Below are 27,877 nucleotides of genomic sequence, written 5' to 3'. Positions count from 1 at the left end.
TCTGTTTACTGAGAGTAACACTTTATGCTTTAGGAGAAATAATGAGACAAACGTTGCATTTGTTGCCTGATTAACAGACTAGGTTACTTGACATTTATAAGTACAGTCACATTTAAAAAATCAAATATGAGAACTTATATAAAAAAAAAAAAGAAAAACACTTAAGACAACAATGTCCCATTAAAAAGTAAATCCAGAAGATGTACATCACTTCTAGCCTTCCCACTACAGAGGTATTATACATTATCAGCTGTTAACTTGTGGAGAACTTTGTGTCTAAGCAGATTTGACTTCTGTGTAAAACACTTGCCACAATCAGGACAAGAGTAGGGCTTCTCACCTGAATGAACTCTCTGATGTGCTAGGAAACTTGCTTTCAGTCGGAAACTTTTGCTGCAATCTGAACATTGAAAGGGCTTTTCACCAGTGTGTATTGTGAGATGATGAAGGAGGTTGGTTTTCTGGTTAAACCGTTTGCCACAATCAAAACATGAAAATGGCTTCTCACCTGTGTGAATAATCTCATGCTTCATGAGCTCTGATCTGTACATAAAGGACTTTTCACATTGAGAACAATGAAAGGATTCCTCACGGGCTGGGACCTTGTGATTCATAGAACCGTTTGACTTCTCACAATTCAAGCCCTCCAAACCTGTGTGATATTTTAGGGGTTCATCAAGAGAATCCCCATCAATACCAGACTCTTGGCACTCTGGACAAGACATTGGCTCCTCCTCTTGACAGTTTGATGCTTGCATAAATTGTTTACCACAATCTAAACAAGAAATGGTCTTCTCATATGTGTGTACCTTTTGATGCATGACAAGTCCTGACCTCTGGGTAAAAGACTTCCAACATTTAGAGCATGTAAACGGCTTCTCTCCTGTGTGGATCCTGTGGTGCTCCACAAGAATAGACTTGCGCGAAAAAGATTTTTTGCACTCAGAACATGAATACGGCTTTTCACCGTTGTGAATTTTCTCATGGGTGTTAAGTTTAGATTTGTTAGTAAAACACCTTCCACACTCAGAACACGTGAATGGCTTCTTGCTTACGCCATGTTCTACAGATTCTGGCTTCTGTGTAGCCTTCTCCCTGCAGTAAAAGCAGGAGATCTCTTCCCCCTTTGTGTAACTATTCAATCTCTCTGTAAAACCTTTCCCGCAATAGGAACAAATAAAGGATTCCTCTTTTGCATGGATGCGCTGATGCACAGCAAAACTTGACTTCTGCGTAAAACGTCTACCACATTCACCACACAAAAATGGCTTCTCCCCTGTATGAATTCTCATATGCTCCACAAGGATTGATTTGCGTGTAAAGGATTTACCACATTCAGAGCATGGAAAGGGTTTCTCCCCTGTGTGACTTCTCTGGTGCCTAATAAGTGCTGCATGCTGGGTAAAACATTTATCACATTCAGTGCATGGAAACATTTTACCACCATTGCTACCACAGTGTATAGTCTCCACGTTACTGTCAACACATTCATCCTGATCAGAGAGATCCGTGTCCTGAAGGACTGAATGGGAATACTGCATGAAGTCATCATCTTCTATCTTACAGTTCAACGTGAAAGAAAGTTGGCTATCCGAGGAGCTCCTGCTGTCCTCCAGATGTTCTTCTGTTGGAAATACAATATAGATTTATATACATATAAAAGTATGGAGCACCTGGAAATTTGTCATGGTCACATGATTTCTGAGCTTCAGCATAGTAAGAGACCATCTTTACTAATCTCATTTGCACTGCATTGACCCAATATACTAATTCTCATCCGTTTTTAGACCAACAAAGAAAGTTATGACAAAAATTATGGAAAGTATGCAATAGGATTACAGGAAGACTATATTTTAACTAGCCAATAAACTGTACATACAAGCACTATGTTTATGCTGTGGGTATGTGTGAACATGCCCTAAATTAGAGGTTGATTCTGTGATACCTGCCATGGTCTGCACAGCTGGGACATGCTCTAAGTAGGACACATTTGTAAAAAAAAACTAAAACAATGGAAATGCTATGATGAAAAAAGACTGTGTGAAGGAGCTGTAAAAGAGGCTACTGATGCTCTATTTAATAATGTTTCCTAAAATGTGTACCAGCATTATCAGATACATAGGAGGGTGTACAATAAGAGATTTCACCTTGCTAGAGTAAAGCATCAAATTACCTATCTGGCTTTTCTATGCTTAGCTGTCCAGTGTGCAATCCTACTCAGTGATTTGTGCATACAGCGATAGCTGCCAGTCATGCAGGGGAGACTGTCCATCAAAAAGTAGGAACGCCCAAATGACACCCAAGCATAAAAAGAGCAAATATTTTAATAAAGTTCAGATTATCCTGAATCTTTACCCACAAAAATATATTTCAATCTACTCAAATATTCCTACCATATAACATGTTACCTACAGATTGGACTGCATGTTCATGGCAACAAGTTCACTTTAACTTCTTATTCCCACTAGGGGAACTTCATTGCAATGTATCATGCCTTTGCCATGGCTTAATAAGAGTAGAAATAATGACAGACCTGTGGGCTATCGTGTAAGCCCATCTGCAAACTCTCTCTCGACTGTTTAATCACTTAGATGCTGCAGTCACTGGAGCTAACTCCCACCATGACCGCTGCAGCAGGGTGTCAGTGGTAGGTCACAGCTGCACCATGAATATATACCGTATGGCAAGATAAACCGTATGGGAATGCCATGAGCCATTACATACACTGCCTTGCAGAAAGTGGTAAATGGTCAGTACTCACCTCTATCCATATCTCTAGTTGCTTCATCCTGTTCAATGCAAACAGGAATCTCTTCTTCTTCATTTTTAATCTCTTCTTTAATAATGATGTGCAAACTCTGAAGACCATCATCCTATTTAAAAACATAAAAATAATGAAAGCATGAAGTCACAACACAAAGTAAGAATTTGTTATAATGTGAAGTTCTGTTTACCTCATCGTCTGGAAAATCTTGGGAGGAAAGAAGATTAGAACATCTCTCTGGGGAGCCGTCTGGAAGAATAACGGAATCATTTTATTTCATTTCCAGCAGTAGCTTTAGTTTTGCTATAAACCTTTGTATTAACTTTAGGTAGCCTTCAACCTAACTTTGCAGATTCCACATGTTCTGCCTACTCCATACAAGTCCAACACTGAAATATTGCTAACTAATATGTTTAAAGGGTACCTTAATCTTTATGCAAAGCACGAAAGGAACGTCTCCGAATAATCTATATTTCACTTGCATCGGCTCTGATCTGAATTTGCAGCATGTGGGAGTATGGATCCAAAGATTGTATACAGAATCCATGCTCTGAATGGTGTAGAAGCAGAACAGGACCAATGCAAGTGGAAGGTGTAGATCACTCCAACATTTGCATGAATGTTTTGATACCCTTTGAGGCCCTATTAGGCTAAACGATATTCGGAAACTGTGTAATCATTTGTAGAACTGAATAAGGGTGGTAAAATTGCAATCATTCCTCCCACATTAAATTGGCCTGTGTAACGTCTCGATAGATGTGCTCATCATCCATCAGCACTTATCTTGTCCGCATCTGGGACAGTCTAATATGGTCTTTAGGATATGCTTGTATTTTCTTAATATTCTTTTCAGAGCAGTGAGCACCACCTTATCTTATCTATGTTGTCTAAGTAATACAGACAGTGTTGTACGTGCATCTTATAAAGCATCTGTCCTCAGGATCAACCCTCTTAAACCAGAAAATGCCTGGTAGAGAGCAGCTTGCTGAGGGAAATGACCAGTCTGTTTAAATTTGTGGTCCCATGTTTGATCTGGTAGAGAGCAGCTTGCTGAGGGAAATGACCAGTCTGTTTAAATTTGTGGTCCCATGTTTGATCTGGTAGAGAGCAGCTTGCTGAGGGAAATGACCAGTCTGTTTAAATTTGTGGTCCCATGTTTGATCTGGTAGAGAGCAGCTTGCTGAGGGAAATGACCAGTCTGTTTAAATTTGTGGTCCCATGTTTGATAAATCTGAGTTTTATTGCATAAGCTAACGAGGTCTTCAAGGGTGGGCCTAGCCTTCAGAACACCGATTCACTGCCGCCAATACTTTCCCCTCCTCTTGAGCAACAGGGCCAGGCATCTCATGCGTGCCCCTGTAAATGTTCAATTAGTTCATGCAATGTACAGTTCACTCATCTTTCCCTGAGGATGAAATCCAAACTGTGCATACATCGATTAAACATGCATTGGCGCATGAACAGTATTACAGGGCCAGACAGTAAGACAGTGTTCTGTTCTTGAGTACAAGTACTAGTCAGGTGCAGAATGGCAAATGAACGCAGCCAGCGCATGAGCAGTTACAGGCGGCAGAAAAAGATGCTCTTTTATATACTCTGTTGATACTGGGGCAGCTTCAGTAAGACTGGGGGACAGCACAAAGGCATGCATGCTTGTATAGATCACACAACTGCTTATGGCAATTTCAGAAATGCCACTGAAAATTGGTCAATCTTTTAAAAGAAGGAAAACGAAAGTCTGCCGTACTAACCAATACATAAATGTCAGTGCTTGCATGCACGTTGCCCATGGTGATTAATAAAGCCTGAATTCATGGATCAGTGAATTCGGCAGGCTCTCGTTTTCTTAGTGGTGACAATGTGTGCACTCTACCTCTGTGACTGCCATAGTGTGGGAAGAGACTGCTGGAGCCTGGAATAGCTGATCTTTTTTGCCCTTACACATTAGACTGAGGTCAGCTGAACATTAATTTGGTGAGACAATCCAACCAGCTATATGTGTATGAGATGTTCAGACAATTTATTTGGCATCTGACAGGGTGAGAAGGAAACTGGGCAGGTTGTCTGGCATCAGCCTAGTCCCCATCACATGCCGGCTCATCCAAAACTAATGTGTATGGGGTTTTGTTAGGATTAGCCAGACAGGTACTGAAAAAGTGTATGGCCACCTTTAGATTCTAGAATGGACAATGTTTTGCTTAGTGTGACCAAAAATTAGATATATGCTTGTATATGGCCTCCTTTATCACTGAGCCAGGGGACCTTGGATGTAAATGCACAATACTAGTAGGTTTTATAATCTGGACTGATCAGAAGACTAGTTGTCCAAGGAGTTAAGGAACATACAGTATAGGAGTGAGGTAATAGCTAACTGAACCTAAGAAGGCAGCAAGTCAAAGAAAAGGAAACACAGAGTTGACTTCCCTGACTCCCAGTATGTCTGTGTTGGAGATCAACCTTTCACATATCAGGCTCTCCTGAATTTCTGGCAAAAAGTAACACATGGCAAAAGTAACCTAGTAAGAACATACAAAAGAACTCAAAGTGCAATGAGAACTGGAAAGATAAATTGAGACATCAGTGATCATCAGACACCACATTACTGTTCTCTCCTTTACCATCAATGATCACCTCTTCATACCTAGTGATGTGAGAAGTTTGCGAGTCTCCATCATAATGTTCTTTTTTAGATCCTTGTGTCCTTCTGAATACTCCCATTCCTCCATGCAAAAAGACAGTGACAAAAAAAAAAAAAATGAAAGCAGTATACATATTCCAAAAGTATATGTACATAAAACAAAATGAAAATCATATATTGTATAGTAGATGACAACCTCTTTCTAACAAAGCTAGAACCAGCCCTGTACCTCACATGGATCCATAGATCTCCTCATTCATCGCTACAATTGCCCTGTTAGTTAGTTTTATATCAAGCTGAAAGCTCAAGCGAAGCATCTCTTCTGCGGCAGCTCAGGCGGCGTGTCTTAGCTCTCCCTATCACAGCTCAGGAGGCAGTCAAAGGATGAAACTGAGCATGTGCGGCCATCTCAGTGAGCAGGACAAAGAAATAAGAAAAACAAATGGCAGGTGGCGCTATACAGATACATTTTAATGTATATCTCAGTGGCTAAGTTTTTAATTACATGCAATTACAAAATAATTCAGATCTAGGTGCTGGTTTGAAAACTGTAGAATATTTTTCGTGGGACAACCCCTTTAACTACTCTAGAGGTCGCAGTCCTGAAGCCTTTTGTGTTTTGGTTCATGACCTACCAGCTTCAGTACAGTGACTGGTATATTAGAGTAACTTTCCTCCTTCCTAAAGTGCAGAAATTATGCACGAGGACCAAACAGTGGAGACAGAATCTACTCTTCGGTGTCCTGGCCCTCTAAATACTCCAAGTCGAGTCTGTCCCCAGTTCTGTTACGTTACTCTGCACTCAATCCTTGCCCTTGTCTCTTCAGTTTGCACTAAGGCCACCCTCAGACATAGCAAAATACCTACGTTTTTTCCACAAGGATTCCCAATGTGGAAAAACCGCAGTGTATTGCAGTACCAGCAGAGTGGGTGAGATTACACAAATCTCGTGTACACTTTGCAGATTCTTTCAGAGCAGAAATTGACCTGCAATGCAGTTTTCAAATTTAATAGCATGTCAATGATGTTTGCGGTTTTAGCTGTGGAGTTTACAGCTTTCAATGGAAGATTGAGATCTGCAGCAAAACCACATGACATCTGCCCAAAAAACGCTGTTAAACATTGCGGATTCTGGTGCAGATATGCTGCAGAAAAGCACATAAATCTGCATGAAAATTTGCAAATCTTATGTGCTTTCACCCACATTCGAGTGCAGGTGGCCTAAATATTGGCTTCATTAGAGACTGAACCTGCCCCAATTGTGAAGGAATAGACAGGACCCCAGGGTTTTCTCTTCCGGTTTTATAATGGACACAGACAAGCCAAAACCAAACACCACAGATTATTCTTTCTGTATTACAACTGGACACACACCGCTCCTGTATTATAATCACTAGACAGGATAGCAGATCTGCCCCTTCCATGTTATATAACCGCACACAAGCCTGTATTATACACCACCATAATTTACACTATAGCAGTAACGGAGGGTGTTACATGAAGTGTCAAAGTTTCAAGATCCTTACATTACATAAAGATGCTTCACAGACTTGTCTGGCATCACAATTCTGTCTTTCGTCTTCTCTCTTACAGGACTGTTGATTGGGTATTGTTGAAGTGTTCAGGGTGTCTGTTAGACCAAGTCGAGCACCACTTGTGCAAATAACGGACTTTGAAAAGGGCCAAACAGTGGTCAAACGAGGGCAATCAGACAAGTAGTGGGTTCTGGATGGTCTAGACAGACCGAGGCACACCAAGATCACCATAGAAAAGCTGCTGTATGTGAAAGAACAGTCAAGGCATCAGAAATTGGTTCTGCAGTAGCCCCTGTAGTGAACACCCGGACCATTAGAAACAGTCTACTTAAGCAGGACTGCATTCACGCACTCCACTAGCTTATTTGCCACTGACCTCATCTCCAAGAACACCTGCACCGGTGCAGTGAGAAAGCCGATTGGAGGCATGAATGGCAAACAATAGCGTTCAGTGTTGAAAGAAGGTTCTGGTACTAATGATGGCTGCATCAGAGTTTTGAGGCGGACTGGGGAGCGGCAATTACCATCATGCGAAGTGCTGAGACACACAGGACCAACATCAGGTGTCAAAGTGTTGAGCACCATTAGCTACTATGGCTGATCCTGTATTTGTGGAGGGAACATTGACGAGCCTTCAGTAGATCCAAGACATCATGGAAGCAGTACTGCCTTCTGTGACTTAGTTAGGTGACATGGAGTTCCAACATGATAACGCTCGTCTACACACTGCCCGCACTATACAACATACTCTTCGGGATATCAAGCAGTTCCCCTGGCCAGCTCAATTGCCACATCTCTCCCCTATTGAGAACGTCTAGAGCAAAGGATCTCCGATGCACTGCAGCCAACAACCATCTTGGCTGAACTGGTTGAAAGAGCTTGGAATGACATACCACAGGAAGATAAAATGCCAGACTGGTAGCCTGCGTCGCAGCAAAGGGAGATACTGCCCAGCATTAATGTTACCCTGAAACAACACGCACCCAGCTACAGAACTCAGAATAAAGGGGCACCAACTTGGTTGTGAGATAATTAACTAAGCACTAGTGTTGAGCGAACTTGTGTTTTAAGTTCGGCGTCTAAAATTCGAGTTCAGGTTATCGAAGTATCCCGTTATGGATTCTAAATTCCGTTATGGTCCATGGTAGCGGAATCTATAACGGGATAATTCGATAACCCGAACTTTAGACGCCGAACTTAAAACACAAGTTCGCTCAACACTACTAAGCACCACCGGCAGGTTATACGTTAGCAATCTCAGCTCAATCACATTAAGTATTCCAAAAGTTTTATTTTCATTTTCCAGAAGTATATAATGTTAACTAGCCACAGAAAGGACACCAGGGTCTGCTCCTCCTGTATTATACAGACAGGACACCAGGGTCTGCTCCTCCTGTATTATACACCTATAGACAGGACACCAGGGTCTGCTCCTCCTGTATTATACACCTATAGACAGGACACCAGGGTCTGCTCCTCCTGTATTATACACCTATAGACAGGACACCAGGGTCTGCTCCTCCTGTATTATACACCTATAGACAGGACACCAGGGTCTGCTCCTCCTGTATTATACACCTATAGACAGGACACCAGGGTCTGCTCCTCCTGTATTATACACCTAAAGTCAGGACACCAGGGTCTGCTCCTCCTGTATTATACACCTAAAGTCAGGACACCAGGGTCTGTTTCTCCTGTATTATACACCTATAGACAGGACACCAGGGTCTGCTCCTCCTGTATTATACACCTATAGACAGGACACCAGGGTCTGCTCCTCCTGTATTATACACCTATAGACAGGACACCAGGGTCTGCTCCTCCTGTATTATACACCTATAGACAGGACACCGAGTCCGCCTCACCTGTATTATTGGACAATGGACGCCAGGGTCTGCTTCTCCTGTATTATACAGACAGGACACCAGGGTCTGCTCCTCCTGTATTATACAGACAGGACACCACAGTCTGTTTCTCCTGTATAATACAGCAACAGACAGGACACCACAGTCTGCTCCTCCTGTATTATACACCTACAGACAGGACACCAGGGTCTGCTCCTCCTGTATTATACACCTACAGACAGGACACCAGGGTCTGCTCCTCCTGTATTATACACCTACAGACAGGACACCAGGGTCTGCTCCTCCTGTATTATACACCCATAGACAGGACACCACAGTCTGCTCCTCCTGTATTATACACCCAAATACAGGACACCGAGTCCGCCTCACCTGTATTATTGGACAGTGGACGCCAGGTTCTGCTCCTCCTGTATTATACACCTACAGACAGGACACCACAGTCTGCTCCTCCTGTATTATACAGCCACAGACAGGACACCACAGTCTGCTCCTCCTGTATTATACAGCCACCGACAGGACACCACAGTCTACTCCTCCTGTATTATACACCTATAGACAGGACACCACAGTCTGCTCCTCCTGTATTATACAGCAAGAGACAGGACACCAAGGTCTGCTCCTCCTGTATTATACAGCAAGAGACAGGACACCAAGGTCTGCTCCTCCTGTATTATACAGCCACAGACAGGACACCACAGTCTGCTCCTCCTGTATTATACAGCCACAGAACGGACACCACCGTCTGCTCCTGCTGTAATTTACACCTATAGACAGGACACCACAGTCTACTCCTCCTGTATTATACACCCAAATACAGGACACCGAGTCCACCTCACCTGTATTATTGGACAGTGGACGCCAGGTTCTGCTCCTCCTGTATTATACACCTACAGACAGGACACCACAGTCTGCTCCTCCTGTATTATACACCTATAGACAGGACACCAGGGTCTGCTCCTCCTGTATTATACACCTATAGACAGGACACCAGGGTCTGCTCCTCCTGTATTATACACCTAAAGACAGGACACCAGGGTCTGTTTCTCCTGTATAATACACCTATAGACAGGACACCAGGGTCTGCTCCTCCTGTATTATACACCTATAGACAGGACACCAGGGTCTGCTCCTCCTGTATTATACACCTATAGACAGGACACCAGGGTCTGCTCCTCCTGTATTATACACCTATAGACAGGACACCAGGGTCTGCTCCTCCTGTATTATACACCTATAGACAGGACACCGAGTCCGCCTCACCTGTATTATTGGACAATGGACGCCAGGGTCTGCTTCTCCTGTATTATACAGACAGGACACCAGGGTCTGCTCCTCCTGTATTATACAGACAGGACACCACAGTCTGTTTCTCCTGTATAATACAGCAACAGACAGGACACCACAGTCTGCTCCTCCTGTATTATACACCTACAGACAGGACACCAGGGTCTGCTCCTCCTGTATTATACACCTACAGACAGGACACCAGGGTCTGCTCCTCCTGTATTATACACCCATAGAAAGGACACCAGGATCTGCTCCTCCTGTATTATACACCTACAGACAGGACACCAGGGTCTGCTCCTCCTGTATTATACACCTACAGACAGGACACCAGGGTCTGCTCCTCCTGTATTATACACCTACAGACAGGACACCACAGTCTGCTCCTCCTGTATTATACACCTACAGACAAGACACCACAGTCTGCTCCTCCTGTATTATACACCTACAGACAGGACACCACAGTCTGCTCCTCCTGTATTATACACCCATAGACAGGACACCACAGTCTGCTCCTCCTGTATTATACAGCCACAGAACGGACACCACCGTCTGCTCCTGCTGTAATTTACACCTACAGACAGGACACCACAGTCTGCTCCTCCTGTATAATACACCTATAGACAGGACACCACAGTCTACTCCTCCTGTATTATACACCCAAATACAGGACACCGAGTCCGCCTCACCTGTATTATTGGACAGTGGACGCCAGGTTCTGCTCCTCCTGTATTATACACCTACAGACAGGACACCACAGTCTGCTCCTCCTGTATTATACAGCCACAGACAGGACACCACAGTCTGCTCCTCCTGTATTATACAGCCACCGACAGGACACCACAGTCTACTCCTCCTGTATTATACACCTATAGACAGGACACCACAGTCTGCTCCTCCTGTATTATACAGCAAGAGACAGGACACCAAGGTCTGCTCCTCCTGTATTATACAGCCACAGACAGGACACCACAGTCTGCTCCTCCTGTATTATACACCTACAGACAGGACACCAGTCTGCTCCTCCTGTATTATACACCCATAGACAGGACACCACAGTCTGCTCCTCCTGTATTATACAGCCACAGAACGGACACCACCGTCTGCTCCTGCTGTAATTTACACCTACAGACAGGACACCACAGTCTGCTCCTCCTGTATAATACACCTATAGACAGGACACCACAGTCTACTCCTCCTGTATTATACACCCAAATACAGGACACCGAGTCCGCCTCACCTGTATTATTGGACAGTGGACGCCAGGTTCTGCTCCTCCTGTATTATACACCTACAGACAGGACACCACAGTCTGCTCCTCCTGTATTATACAGCCACAGACAGGACACCACAGTCTGCTCCTCCTGTATTATACAGCCACAGACAGGACACCACAGTCTGCTCCTCCTGTATTATACAGCAAGAGACAGGACACCAAGGTCTGCTCCTCCTGTATTATACAGCCACAGAAAGGACACCACAGTCTGCTCCTCCTGTATTATACAGCCACAGAACGGACACCACAGTCTGCTCCTCCTGTATTATACACCTATAGACAGGACACCACAGTCTGCTCCTCCTGTATTATACAGCAAGAGACAGGACACCAAGGTCTGCTCCTCCTGTATTATACAGCCACAGAACGGACACCACCGTCTGCTCCTGCTGTAATTTACACCTACAGACAGGACACCACAGTCTGCTCCTCCTGTATAATACACCTATAGACAGGACACCACAGTCTACTCCTCCTGTATTATACACCCAAATACAGGACACCGAGTCCGCCTCACCTGTATTATTGGACAGTGGACGCCAGGTTCTGCTCCTCCTGTATTATACACCTACAGACAGGACACCACAGTCTGCTCCTCCTGTATTATACAGCAAGAGACAGGACACCAAGGTCTGCTCCTCCTGTATTATACAGCCACAGACAGGACACCACAGTCTGCTCCTCCTGTATTATACAGCCACAGAACGGACACCACAGTCTACTCCTCCTGTATTATACACCTATAGACAGGACACCACAGTCTGCTCCTCCTGTATTATACACCTATAGACAGGACACCACAGTCTGCTCCTCCTGTATTATACAGCAAGAGACAGGACACCAAGGTCTGCTCCTCCTGTATTATACAGCCACAGAACGGACACCACCGTCTGCTCCTGCTGTAATTTACACCTACAGACAGGACACCACCGTCTGCTCCTCCTGTATAATACACCTATAGACAGGACACCACCGTCTGCTCCTCCTGTATTATACACCCAAATACAGGACACTGAGTCTGCCTCACCTGTATTATTGGACAGTGGACGCCAGGTTCTGCTCCTCCTGTATTATACACCTACAGACAGGACACCACAGTCTGCTCCTCCTGTATTATACAGAGAGGATAGCACAGTCTGCTCCTCCTGTATTATACAGAGAGGATAGCACAGTCTGCTCCTCCTGTATTATACAGAGAGGATAGCACAGTCTGCTCCTCCTGTATTATACAGAGAGGATAGCACAGTCTGCTCCTCCTGTATTATACAGAGAGGATAGCACAGTCTGCTCCTCCTGTATTATACAGAGAGGATAGCACAGTCTGCTCCTCCTGTATTATACAGAGAGGATAGCACAGTCTGCTCCTCCTGTATTATACAGAGAGGATAGCACAGTCTGCTCCTCCTGTATTATACAGAGAGGATAGCACAGTCTGCTCCTCCTGTATTATACAGAGAGGATAGCACAGTCTGCTCCTCCTGTATTATACAGAGAGGATAGCACAGTCTGCTCCTCCTGTATTATACAGAGAGGATAGCACAGTCTGCTCCTCCTGTATTATACAGAGAGGATAGCACAGTCTGCTCCTCCTGTATTATACAGAGAGGATAGCACAGTCTGCTCCTCCTGTATTATACAGAGAGGATAGCACAGTCTGCTCCTCCTGTATTATACAGAGAGGATAGCACAGTCTGCTCCTCCTGTATTATACAGAGAGGATAGCACAGTCTGCTCCTCCTGTATTATACAGAGAGGATAGCACAGTCTGCTCCTCCTGTATTATACAGAGAGGATAGCACAGTCTGCTCCTCCTGTATTATACAGAGAGGATAGCACAGTCTGCTCCTCCTGTATTATACAGAGAGGATAGCACAGTCTGCTCCTCCTGTATTATACAGAGAGGATAGCACAGTCTGCTCCTCCTGTATTATACAGAGAGGATAGCACAGTCTGCTCCTCCTGTATTATACAGAGAGGATAGCACAGTCTGCTCCTCCTGTATTATACAGAGAGGATAGCACAGTCTGCTCCTCCTGTATTATACAGAGAGGATAGCACAGTCTGCTCCTCCTGTATTATACAGAGAGGATAGCACAGTCTGCTCCTCCTGTATTATACAGAGAGGATAGCACAGTCTGCTCCTCCTGTATTATACAGAGAGGATAGCACAGTCTGCTCCTCCTGTATTATACAGAGAGGATAGCACAGTCTGCTCCTCCTGTATTATACAGAGAGGATAGCACAGTCTGCTCCTCCTGTATTATACAGAGAGGATAGCACAGTCTGCTCCTCCTGTATTATACAGAGAGGATAGCACAGTCTGCTCCTCCTGTATTATACAGAGAGGATAGCACAGTCTGCTCCTCCTGTATTATACAGAGAGGATAGCACAGTCTGCTCCTCCTGTATTATACAGAGAGGATAGCACAGTCTGCTCCTCCTGTATTATACAGAGAGCATAGCACAGTCTGCTCCTCCTGTATTATACAGACAGGATAGCACAGTCTGCTCCTCCTGTATTATACAGACAGGATAGCACAGTCTGCTCCTCCTGTATTATACAGACAGGATAGCACAGTCTGCTCCTCCTGTATTATACAGACAGGATAGCACAGTCTGCTCCTCCTGTATTATACAGACAGGATAGCACAGTCTGCTCCTCCTGTATTATACAGACACAGACAGGATACCACAGTCTGCTCCTCCTGTATTATACACCTATAGACAGGACACCACAGTCTGCTCCTCCTGTATTATACACCTATAGACAGGACACCACAGTCTGCTCCTCCTGTATTATACACCTATAGACAGGACACCACAGTCTGCTCCTCCTGTATTATACACCTCCAGACAGGACACCACAGTCTGCTCCTCCTGTATTATACAGACAGGATAGCACAGTCTGCTCCTCCTGTATTATACACCTACAGACAGGACACCAGGGTCTGTCCTCCTCCTGTATTATACAGCCACAGACAGGACACCAGTCTGCTCCTCCTGTATTATACAGCCACAGACAGGACACCAAGGTCTGCTGATCTAGTATTATAAACACATAGACAGGACACCAAGGTCTGCTCCTCCTGTATTATACACCTATAGACAGGACACCAGGGTCTGCTCCTCCTGTATTATACACCTATAGACAGGACACCAGGGTCTGCTCCTCCTGTATTATACAGAGAGGATAGCACAGTCTGCTCCTCCTGTATTATACAGAGAGGATAGCACAGTCTGCTCCTCCTGTATTATACAGAGAGGATAGCACAGTCTGCTCCTCCTGTATTATACAGAGAGGATAGCACAGTCTGCTCCTCCTGTATTATACAGAGAGGATAGCACAGTCTGCTCCTCCTGTATTATACAGAGAGGATAGCACAGTCTGCTCCTCCTGTATTATACAGAGAGGATAGCACAGTCTGCTCCTCCTGTATTATACAGAGAGGATAGCACAGTCTGCTCCTCCTGTATTATACAGAGAGGATAGCACAGTCTGCTCCTCCTGTATTATACAGAGAGGATAGCACAGTCTGCTCCTCCTGTATTATACAGAGAGGATAGCACAGTCTGCTCCTCCTGTATTATACAGAGAGGATAGCACAGTCTGCTCCTCCTGTATTATACAGAGAGGATAGCACAGTCTGCTCCTCCTGTATTATACAGAGAGGATAGCACAGTCTGCTCCTCCTGTATTATACAGAGAGGATAGCACAGTCTGCTCCTCCTGTATTATACAGAGAGGATAGCACAGTCTGCTCCTCCTGTATTATACAGAGAGGATAGCACAGTCTGCTCCTCCTGTATTATACAGAGAGGATAGCACAGTCTGCTCCTCCTGTATTATACAGAGAGGATAGCACAGTCCGCTCCTCCTGTATTATACAGAGAGGATAGCACAGTCCGCTCCTCCTGTATTATACAGAGAGGATAGCACAGTCCGCTCCTCCTGTATTATACAGAGAGGATAGCACAGTCCGCTCCTCCTGTATTATACAGAGAGGATAGCACAGTCCGCTCCTCCTGTATTATACAGAGAGGATAGCACAGTCCGCTCCTCCTGTATTATACAGAGAGGATAGCACAGTCCGCTCCTCCTGTATTATACAGAGAGGATAGCACAGTCCGCTCCTCCTGTATTATACAGAGAGGATAGCACAGTCCGCTCCTCCTGTATTATACAGAGAGGATAGCACAGTCCGCTCCTCCTGTATTATACAGAGAGGATAGCACAGTCCGCTCCTCCTGTATTATACAGAGAGGATAGCACAGTCTGCTCCTCCTGTATTATACAGAGAGGATAGCACAGTCTGCTCCTCCTGTATTATACAGAGAGGATAGCACAGTCTGCTCCTCCTGTATTATACAGAGAGGATAGCACAGTCTGCTCCTCCTGTATTATACAGAGAGGATAGCACAGTCTGCTCCTCCTGTATTATACAGAGAGGATAGCACAGTCTGCTCCTCCTGTATTATACAGAGAGGATAGCACAGTCTGCTCCTCCTGTATTATACAGAGAGGATAGCACAGTCTGCTCCTCCTGTATTATACAGAGAGGATAGCACAGTCTGCTCCTCCTGTATTATACACCCAAATACAGGACACCGAGTCCGCCTCACCTGTATTATTGGACAGTGGACGCCAGGTTCTGCTCCTCCTGTATTATACACCTACAGACAGGACACCACAGTCTGCTCCTCCTGTATTATACAGCCACAGACAGGACACCACAGTCTGCTCCTCCTGTATTATACAGCAAGAGACAGGACACCAAGGTCTGCTCCTCCTGTATTATACAGCCACAGACAGGACACCACAGTCTGCTCCTCCTGTATTATACAGCCACAGAACGGACACCACAGTCTGCTCCTCCTGTATTATACACCTATAGACAGGACACCACAGTCTGCTCCTCCTGTATTATACAGCAAGAGACAGGACACCAAGGTCTGCTCCTCCTGTATTATACAGCCACAGAACGGACACCACCGTCTGCTCCTGCTGTAATTTACACCTACAGACAGGACACCACAGTCTGCTCCTCCTGTATAATACACCTATAGACAGGACACCACAGTCTACTCCTCCTGTATTATACACCCAAATACAGGACACCGAGTCCGCCTCACCTGTATTATTGGACAGTGGACGCCAGGTTCTGCTCCTCCTGTATTATACACCTACAGACAGGACACCACAGTCTGCTCCTCCTGTATTATACAGCAAGAGACAGGACACCAAGGTCTGCTCCTCCTGTATTATACAGCCACAGACAGGACACCACAGTCTGCTCCTCCTGTATTATACAGCCACAGAACGGACACCACAGTCTACTCCTCCTGTATTATACACCTATAGACAGGACACCACAGTCTGCTCCTCCTGTATTATACACCTATAGACAGGACACCACAGTCTGCTCCTCCTGTATTATACAGCAAGAGACAGGACACCAAGGTCTGCTCCTCCTGTATTATACAGCCACAGAACGGACACCACCGTCTGCTCCTGCTGTAATTTACACCTACAGACAGGACACCACCGTCTGCTCCTGCTGTAATTTACACCTACAGACAGGACACCACCGTCTGCTCCTCCTGTATAATACACCTATAGACAGGACACCACAGTCTACTCCTCCTGTATTATACACCCAAATACAGGACACCGAGTCTGCCTCACCTGTATTATTGGACAGTGGACGCCAGGTTCTGCTCCTCCTGTATTATACACCTACAGACAGGACACCACAGTCTGCTCCTCCTGTATTATACAGAGAGGATAGCACAGTCTGCTCCTCCTGTATTATACAGAGAGGATAGCACAGTCTGCTCCTCCTGTATTATACAGAGAGGATAGCACAGTCTGCTCCTCCTGTATTATACAGAGAGGATAGCACAGTCTGCTCCTCCTGTATTATGCAGAGAGGATAGCACAGTCTGCTCCTCCTGTATTATGCAGAGAGGATAGCACAGTCTGCTCCTCCTGTATTATGCAGAGAGGATAGCACAGTCTGCTCCTCCTGTATTATGCAGAGAGGATAGCACAGTCTGCTCCTCCTGTATTATACAGAGAGGATAGCACAGTCTGCTCCTCCTGTATTATACAGAGAGGATAGCACAGTCTGCTCCTCCTGTATTATACAGAGAGGATAGCACAGTCTGCTCCTCCTGTATTATACAGAGAGGATAGCACAGTCTGCTCCTCCTGTATTATACAGAGAGGATAGCACAGTCTGCTCCTCCTGTATTATACAGAGAGGATAGCACAGTCTGCTCCTCCTGTATTATACAGAGAGGATAGCACAGTCTGCTCCTCCTGTATTATACAGAGAGGATAGCACAGTCTGCTCCTCCTGTATTATACAGAGAGGATAGCACAGTCTGCTCCTCCTGTATTATACAGAGAGGATAGCACAGTCTGCTCCTCCTGTATTATACAGAGAGGATAGCACAGTCTGCTCCTCCTGTATTATACAGAGAGGATAGCACAGTCTGCTCCTCCTGTATTATACAGAGAGGATAGCACAGTCTGCTCCTCCTGTATTATACAGAGAGGATAGCACAGTCTGCTCCTCCTGTATTATACAGAGAGGATAGCACAGTCTGCTCCTCCTGTATTATACAGAGAGGATAGCACAGTCTGCTCCTCCTGTATTATACAGAGAGGATAGCACAGTCTGCTCCTCCTGTATTATACAGAGAGGATAGCACAGTCTGCTCCTCCTGTATTATACAGAGAGGATAGCACAGTCTGCTCCTCCTGTATTATACAGAGAGGATAGCACAGTCTGCTCCTCCTGTATTATACAGAGAGGATAGCACAGTCTGCTCCTCCTGTATTATACAGAGAGGATAGCACAGTCTGCTCCTCCTGTATTATACAGAGAGGATAGCACAGTCTGCTCCTCCTGTATTATACAGAGAGGATAGCACAGTCTGCTCCTCCTGTATTATACAGAGAGGATAGCACAGTCTGCTCCTCCTGTATTATACAGAGAGGATAGCACAGTCTGCTCCTCCTGTATTATACAGAGAGGATAGCACAGTCTGCTCCTCCTGTATTATACAGAGAGGATAGCACAGTCTGCTCCTCCTGTATTATACAGAGAGGATAGCACAGTCTGCTCCTCCTGTATTATACAGAGAGGATAGCACAGTCTGCTCCTCCTGTATTATACAGAGAGGATAGCACAGTCTGCTCCTCCTGTATTATACAGAGAGCATAGCACAGTCTGCTCCTCCTGTATTATACAGAGAGCATAGCACAGTCTGCTCCTCCTGTATTATACAGACAGGATAGCACAGTCTGCTCCTCCTGTATTATACAGACAGGATAGCACAGTCTGCTCCTCCTGTATTATACAGAGAGGATAGCACAGTCTGCTCCTCCTGTATTATACAGACAGGATAGCACAGTCTGCTCCTCCTGTATTATACAGACAGGATAGCACAGTCTGCTCCTCCTGTATTATACAGACAGGATAGCACAGTCTGCTCCTCCTGTATTATACAGACACAGACAGGATACCACAGTCTGCTCCTCCTGTATTATACACCTATAGACAGGACACCACAGTCTGCTCCTCCTGTATTATACACCTATAGACAGGACACCACAGTCTGCTCCTCCTGTATTATACACCTCCAGACAGGACACCACAGTCTGCTCCTCCTGTATTATACAGACAGGATAGCACAGTCTGCTCCTCCTGTATTATACACCTACAGACAGGACACCAGGGTCTGTCCTCCTCCTGTATTATACAGCCACAGACAGGACACCAGTCTGCTCCTCCTGTATTATACAGCCACAGACAGGACACCAAGGTCTGCTGATCTAGTATTATAAACACATAGACAGGACACCAAGGTCTGCTCCTCCTGTATTATACACCTATAGACAGGACACCAGGGTCTGCTCCTCCTGTATTATACACCTATAGACAGGACACCAGGGTCTGCTCCTCCTGTATTATAAACCCATAGACAGGACACCAGGGTCTGCTCCTCCTTTATTATAAACCCATAGACAGGACACCAGGGTCTGCTCCTCCTGTATTATACACCTACAGACAGGACACCAGGGTCTGCTCCTCCTGTATTATACACCCATAGACAGGACACAGAGTCCGCCTCACCTGTATTATTGGACAGTGGACGCCAGGGTCTGCTCCTCCTGTATTATACACCTATAGACAGGACACCAGGGTCTGCTCCTCCTGTATTATACACCTATAGACAGGACACCAGGGTCTGCTCCTCCTGTATTATACACCCACAGACAGGACACCAGGGTCTGCTCCTCCTGTATTATACACCCATAGACAGGACACCAGTCTGCTCCTCCTGTATTATACACCCATAGACAGGACACCACAGTGTGCTCCTCCTGTATTATACACCTATAGACAGGACACCAGGGTCTGCTCCTCCTGTATTATACACCTACAGACAGGACACCAGGGTCTGCTCCTCCTGTATTATACACCTACAGACAGGACACCAGGGTCTGCTCCTCCTGTATTATACACCTACAGACAGGACACCAGAGTCTGCTCCTCCTGTATTATAGTAACCAGACACTAGATACCATAGTCTGCTATCCTTGTATTATAACACCAGATACAGGACACCAGAGTCTGCTCCTCCTGTATTATACACCTACAGACAGGACACCAGGGTCTGCTCCTCCAGTATTATACACCTACAGACAGGACACCAGGGTCTGCTCCTCCAGTATTATACACCTACAGACAGGACACCAGGGTCTGCTCCTCCTGTATTATAGTAACCAGACACTAGATACCATAGTCTGCTATCCCTGTATTATAGTAACCAGACACTAGATACCATAGTCTGCTATCCCTGTATTATAACACCAGATACAGGACACCAGAGTCTGCTCCTCCTGTATTATAGTAACCAGAAACTAGATACCATAGTCTGCTCCTCCTGTATTATAGTAACCAGACACTAGATACCATAGTCTGCTATCCTTGTATTATAACACCAGATACAGGACACCAGAGTCTGCTCCTCCTGTATTATAACACCAGATACAGGACACCAGAGTCTGCTCCTCCTGTATTATAACACCAGATACAGGACACCAGGGTCTGCTCCTCCTGTATTATAGTAACCAGACACTAGATACCACAGTCTGCTATCCCTGTATTATAACACCAGATACAGGACACCAGGGTCTGCTCCTCCTGTATTATAGTAACCAGACACTAGATACCATAGTCTGCTATCCCTGTATTATAGTAACCAGACACTAGATATCATAGTCTGCTATCCCTGTATTATAACACCAGATACAGGACACCAGGGTCTGCTCCTCCTGTATTATAGTAACCAGACACTAGATATCATAGTCTGCTCCTCCTGTATTATAGTAACCAGACACTAGATACCATAGTCTGCTCCTCCTGTATTATATAGACAGGACACCAGAGTCTGCTCCTCCTGTATTATAGTAACCAGACACTAGATACCATAGTCTGCTCCTCCTGTATTATAGTAACCAGACACTAGATACCATAGTCTGCTCCTCCTGTATTATATAGACAGGACACCAGAGTCTGCTCCTCCTGTATTATAGTAACCAGACACTAGATACCATAGTCTGCTCTCCCTGTATTATAACACCAGATACAGGACACCAGAGTCTGCTCCTCCTGTATTATAGTAACCAGACACTAGATACCATAGTCTGCTATCCCTGTAGTATAACACCAGATACAGGACACCAGAGTCTGCTCCTCCTGTATTATAGTAACCAGACACTAGATATCATAGTCTGCTCCTCCTGTATTATAGTAACCAGAAACTAGATACCATAGTCTGCTATCCCTGTATTATAACACCCAGATACAAGACACCAGAGTCTGCTATCCCTGTATTATAACACCAGATACAGGACACCAGAGTCTGCTCCTCCTGTATTATAACACCCAGATACAAGACACCAGAGTCTGCTATCCCTGTATTATAACACCAGATACAGGACACCAGAGTCTGCTCCTCCTGTATTATAGTAACCAGACACTAGATACCATAGTCTGCTATCCCTGTATTATAGTAACCAGACACTAGATACCATAGTCTGCTATCCCTGTAGTATAACACCAGATACAGGACACCAGAGTCTGCTCCTCCTGTATTATAGTAACCAGACACTAGATACCATAGTCTGCTATCCCTGTATTATAGTAACCAGACACTAGATACCATAGTCTGCTATCCCTGTATTATAGTAACCAGACACTAGATACCATAGTCTGCTCCTCCTGTATTATAACACCAGATACAGGACACCAGAGTCTGCTCCTCCTGTATTATAGTAACCAGACACTAGATACCATAGTCTGCTCTCCCTGTATTATAGTAACCAGACACTAGATACCATAGTCTGCTCTCCCTGTATTATAACACCAGATACAGGACACCAGAGTCTGCTCCTCCTGTATTATAGTAACCAGACACTAGATACCATAGTCTGCTCCTCCTGTATTATAGTAACCAGACACTAGATACCATAGTCTGCTATCCCTGTATTATAGTAACCAGACACTAGATACCATAGTCTGCTATCCCTGTATTATAACACCAGATACAGGACACCAGAGTCTGCTCCTCCTGTATTATAGTAACCAGACACTAGATACCATAGTCTGCTATCCCTGTATTATAGTAACCAGACACTAGATACCATAGTCTGCTATCCCTGTATTATAGTAACCAGACACTAGATACCATAGTCTGCTCCTCCTGTATTATAACACCAGATACAGGACACCAGAGTCTGCTCCTCCTGTATTATAGTAACCAGACACTAGATACCATAGTCTGCTCTCCCTGTATTATAGTAACCAGATACAGGACACCAGGGTCTGCTCCTCCTGTATTATAGTAACCAGACACTAGATACCATAGTCTGCTCTCCCTGTATTATAACACCAGATACAGGACACCAGAGTCTGCTCCTCCTGTATTATAGTAACCAGACACTAGATACCATAGTCTGCTCCTCCTGTATTATAGTAACCAGACACTAGATACCATAGTCTGCTATCCCTGTATTATAGTAACCAGACACTAGATACCATAGTCTGCTATCCCTGTATTATAACACCAGATACAAGACACCAGAGTCTGCTCCTCCTGTATTATAGTAACCAGACACTAGATACCATAGTCTGCTATCCCTGTATTATAGTAACCAGACACTAGATACCATAGTCTGCTATCCCTGTATTATAACACCAGATACAGGACACCAGAGTCTGCTCCTCCTGTATTATAGTAACCAGACACTAGATACCATAGTCTGCTCCTCCTGTATTATAACACCAGATACAAGACACCAGAGTCTGCTCCTCCTGTATTATAGTAACCAGACACTAGATACCATAGTCTGCTCTCCCTGTATTATAGTAACCAGATACAGGACACCAGAGTCTGCTCCTCCTGTATTATAACACCCAGATACAAGACACCAGAGTCTGCTATCCCTGTATTATAACACCAGATACAGGACACCAGAGTCTGCTCCTCCTGTATTATAGTAACCAGACACTAGATACCATAGTCTGCTATCCCTGTATTATAGTAACCAGACACTAGATACCATAGTCTGCTATCCCTGTAGTATAACACCAGATACAGGACACCAGAGTCTGCTCCTCCTGTATTATAGTAACCAGACACTAGATACCATAGTCTGCTATCCCTGTATTATAGTAACCAGACACTAGATACCATAGTCTGCTATCCCTGTATTATAGTAACCAGACACTAGATACCATAGTCTGCTCCTCCTGTATTATAGTAACCAGACACTAGATACCATAGTCTGCTCTCCCTGTATTATAGTAACCAGACACTAGATACCATAGTCTGCTCTCCCTGTATTATAACACCAGATACAGGACACCAGAGTCTGCTCCTCCTGTATTATAGTAACCAGACACTAGATACCATAGTCTGCTCCTCCTGTATTATAGTAACCAGACACTAGATACCATAGTCTGCTATCCCTGTATTATAGTAACCAGACACTAGATACCATAGTCTGCTATCCCTGTATTATAACACCAGATACAAGACACCAGAGTCTGCTCCTCCTGTATTATAGTAACCAGACACTAGATACCATAGTCTGCTATCCCTGTATTATAGTAACCAGACACTAGATACCATAGTCTGCTATCCCTGTATTATAGTAACCAGACACTAGATACCATAGTCTGCTCCTCCTGTATTATAACACCAGATACAGGACACCAGAGTCTGCTCCTCCTGTATTATAGTAACCAGACACTAGATACCATAGTCTGCTCTCCCTGTATTATAGTAACCAGATACAGGACACCAGGGTCTGCTCCTCCTGTATTATAGTAACCAGACACTAGATACCATAGTCTGCTCTCCCTGTATTATAACACCAGATACAGGACACCAGAGTCTGCTCCTCCTGTATTATAGTAACCAGACACTAGATACCATAGTCTGCTCCTCCTGTATTATAGTAACCAGACACTAGATACCATAGTCTGCTATCCCTGTATTATAGTAACCAGACACTAGATACCATAGTCTGCTATCCCTGTATTATAACACCAGATACAAGACACCAGAGTCTGCTCCTCCTGTATTATAGTAACCAGACACTAGATACCATAGTCTGCTATCCCTGTATTATAGTAACCAGACACTAGATACCATAGTCTGCTATCCCTGTATTATAACACCAGATACAGGACACCAGAGTCTGCTCCTCCTGTATTATAGTAACCAGACACTAGATACCATAGTCTGCTATCCCTGTATTATAACACCCAGATACAGGACACCAGAGTCTGCTCCTCCTGTATTATAGTAACCAGACACTAGATACCATAGTCTGCTATCCCTGTATTATAACACCAGACACTAGTTACCATAGTCTGCTCCTCCTGTATTATAGTAACCAGACACTAGATACCATAGTCTGCTATCCCTGTATTATAACACCAGATACAAGACACCAGAGTCTGCTCCTCCTGTATTATAGTAACCAGACACTAGATACCATAGTCTGCTATCCCTGTATTATAACACCCAGATACAGGACACCAGAGTCTGCTCCTCCTGTATTATAGTAACCAGACACTAGATACCATAGTCTGCTCTCCCTGTATTATAGTAACCAGACACTAGATACCATAGTCTGCTCCTCCTGTATTATAACACCAGATACAGGACACCAGAGTCTGCTCCTCCTGTATTATAGTAACCAGACACTAGATACCATAGTCTGCTATCCCTGTATTATAACACCAGATACAAGACACCAGAGTCTGCTCCTCCTGTATTATAGTAACCAGACACTAGATACCATAGTCTGCTATCCCTGTATTATAACACCAGATACAGGACACCAGAGTCTGCTCCTCCTGTATTATAGTAACCAGACACTAGATACCATAGTCTGCTATCCCTGTATTATAACACCAGATACAGGACACCAGGGTCTGCTCCTCCTGTATTATACACCTATAGACAGGACACCAGGGTCTGCTCCTCCTGTATTATACACCTATAGACAGGACACCAGGGTCTGCTCCTCCTGTATTAAACACCTATAGACAGGACACCAGAGTCTGCTCCTCCTGTATTATAGTAACCAGACACTAGATACCATAGTCTGCTCTCCCTGTATTATAGTAACCAGACACTAGATACCATAGTCTGCTATCCCTGTAGTATAACACCAGATACAGGACACCAGAGTCTGCTCCTCCTGTATTATAGTAACCAGACACTAGATATCATAGTCTGCTCCTCCTGTATTATAGTAACCAGAAACTAGATACCATAGTCTGCTATCCCTGTATTATAACACCCAGATACAAGACACCAGAGTCTGCTATCCCTGTATTATAACACCAGATACAGGACACCAGAGTCTGCTCCTCCTGTATTATAGTAACCAGACACTAGATATCATAGTCTGCTATCCCTGTATTATAACACCAGATACAGGACACCAGAGTCTGCTCCTCCTGTATTATAGTAACCAGACACTAGATACCATAGTCTGCTCTCCCTGTATTATAACACCAGATACAGGACACCAGAGTCTGCTCCTCCTGTATTATAGTAACCAGACACTAGATACCATAGTCTGCTATCCCTGTATTATAGTAACCAGACACTAGATACCATAGTCTGCTATCCCTGTATTATAGTAACCAGACACTAGATACCATAGTCTGCTCCTCCTGTATTATAACACCAGATACAGGACACCAGAGTCTGCTCCTCCTGTATTATAGTAACCAGACACTAGATACCATAGTCTGCTCTCCCTGTATTATAGTAACCAGACACTAGATACCATAGTCTGCTCTCCCTGTATTATAACACCAGATACAGGACACCAGAGTCTGCTCCTCCTGTATTATAGTAACCAGACACTAGATACCATAGTCTGCTCCTCCTGTATTATAGTAACCAGACACTAGATACCATAGTCTGCTATCCCTGTATTATAGTAACCAGACACTAGATACCATAGTCTGCTATCCCTGTATTATAACACCAGATACAAGACACCAGAGTCTGCTCCTCCTGTATTATAGTAACCAGACACTAGATACCATAGTCTGCTATCCCTGTATTATAGTAACCAGACACTAGATACCATAGTCTGCTATCCCTGTATTATAGTAACCAGACACTAGATACCATAGTCTGCTCCTCCTGTATTATAACACCAGATACAGGACACCAGAGTCTGCTCCTCCTGTATTATAGTAACCAGACACTAGATACCATAGTCTGCTCCTCCTGTATTATAGTAACCAGATACAGGACACCAGGGTCTGCTCCTCCTGTATTATAGTAACCAGACACTAGATACCATAGTCTGCTCTCCCTGTATTATAACACCAGATACAGGACACCAGAGTCTGCTCCTCCTGTATTATAGTAACCAGACACTAGATACCATAGTCTGCTATCCCTGTATTATAGTAACCAGACACTAGATACCATAGTCTGCTATCCCTGTATTATAGTAACCAGACACTAGATACCATAGTCTGCTATCCCTGTATTATAACACCAGATACAAGACACCAGAGTCTGCTCCTCCTGTATTATAGTAACCAGACACTAGATACCATAGTCTGCTATCCCTGTATTATAGTAACCAGACACTAGATACCATAGTCTGCTATCCCTGTATTATAACACCAGATACAGGACACCAGAGTCTGCTCCTCCTGTATTATAGTAACCAGACACTAGATACCATAGTCTGCTATCCCTGTATTATAACACCCAGATACAGGACACCAGAGTCTGCTCCTCCTGTATTATAGTAACCAGACACTAGATACCATAGTCTGCTATCCCTGTATTATAACACCAGACACTAGTTACCATAGTCTGCTCCTCCTGTATTATAGTAACCAGACACTAGATACCATAGTCTGCTATCCCTGTATTATAACACCAGATACAAGACACCAGAGTCTGCTCCTCCTGTATTATAGTAACCAGACACTAGATACCATAGTCTGCTATCCCTGTATTATAACACCCAGATACAGGACACCAGAGTCTGCTCCTCCTGTATTATAGTAACCAGACACTAGATACCATAGTCTGCTCTCCCTGTATTATAGTAACCAGACACTAGATACCATAGTCTGCTATCCCTGTATTATAACACCAGACACTAGTTACCATAGTCTGCTCCTCCTGTATTATAACACCAGATACAGGACACCAGAGTCTGCTCCTCCTGTATTATAGTAACCAGACACTAGATACCATAGTCTGCTATCCCTGTATTATAACACCAGATACAAGACACCAGAGTCTGCTCCTCCTGTATTATAGTAACCAGACACTAGATACCATAGTCTGCTATCCCTGTATTATAACACCAGATACAGGACACCAGAGTCTGCTCCTCCTGTATTATAGTAACCAGACACTAGATACCATAGTCTGCTATCCCTGTATTATAACACCAGATACAGGACACCAGGGTCTGCTCCTCCTGTATTATACACCTATAGACAGGACACCAGGGTCTGCTCCTCCTGTATTATACACCTATAGACAGGACACCAGGGTCTGCTCCTCCTGTATTAAACACCTATAGACAGGACACCAGGGTCTGCTCCTCCTGTATTATACACCCATAGACAGGACACTGAGTCTGCCTCACCTGTATTATCGGACAGTGGACGCCAGGGTGTACTCGCCTAGTTTACCAGCAACAGAATGGAGGTCAGTCTGTCTGACCAGATACATGCAGTGTGCGAGAGCCTGCACTTTTTACATTACAGTAACCAGAGGCGGACATTGCTCCACACACTGCGCCTTCTGAACGAAAAATCCCCCGCTATCCTTGCAGGATATAATAAAATGATACAACAAGAAGAATCACCTTCCGCCCTGCTCAAGCAGTACTGACTAGAATGGAGTTGCTCCTTGTAGGCGTGATGTCAC

The 27,877-nt window shown here is 44.5% G+C and overlaps 1 protein-coding gene across 3 annotated transcripts; it reads right to left on the bottom strand.

The window, feature by feature from the left end:
• LOC121004749 (zinc finger protein 420-like) lies at positions 1-27,877 on the bottom strand. Of its 3 annotated transcripts, none has more exons than XM_040437086.1 (5): positions 6,934-7,958; positions 5,406-5,484; positions 2,955-3,013; positions 2,762-2,873; positions 1-1,624 (listed from the first exon to the last, which is right to left on the bottom strand). In XM_040437086.1, exons 1-5 carry the CDS (start codon positions 6,961-6,963, stop codon positions 237-239), a joined length of 1,668 nt encoding a protein of 555 aa, XP_040293020.1. In that variant the 5' UTR covers positions 6,964-7,958; the 3' UTR covers positions 1-236. The 3 variants fall into 3 exon arrangements, with proteins under 3 accessions (XP_040293020.1, XP_040293021.1, XP_040293022.1); XM_040437087.1 differs by lacking the exon at positions 6,934-7,958 and adding an exon at positions 27,816-27,877 and having other exon boundaries at positions 2-1,624; XM_040437088.1 differs by lacking the exon at positions 6,934-7,958 and adding an exon at positions 27,594-27,809 and having other exon boundaries at positions 2-1,624.

This window comes from Bufo bufo, chromosome 6, assembly GCF_905171765.1.
Source record: "Bufo bufo chromosome 6, aBufBuf1.1, whole genome shotgun sequence".
Lineage (NCBI taxonomy): Eukaryota > Metazoa > Chordata > Amphibia > Anura > Bufonidae > Bufo > Bufo bufo.
The sequence above is the reverse complement of the archived record's forward strand: the minus strand, read 5'-3'. Positions and strand labels throughout refer to the sequence as shown.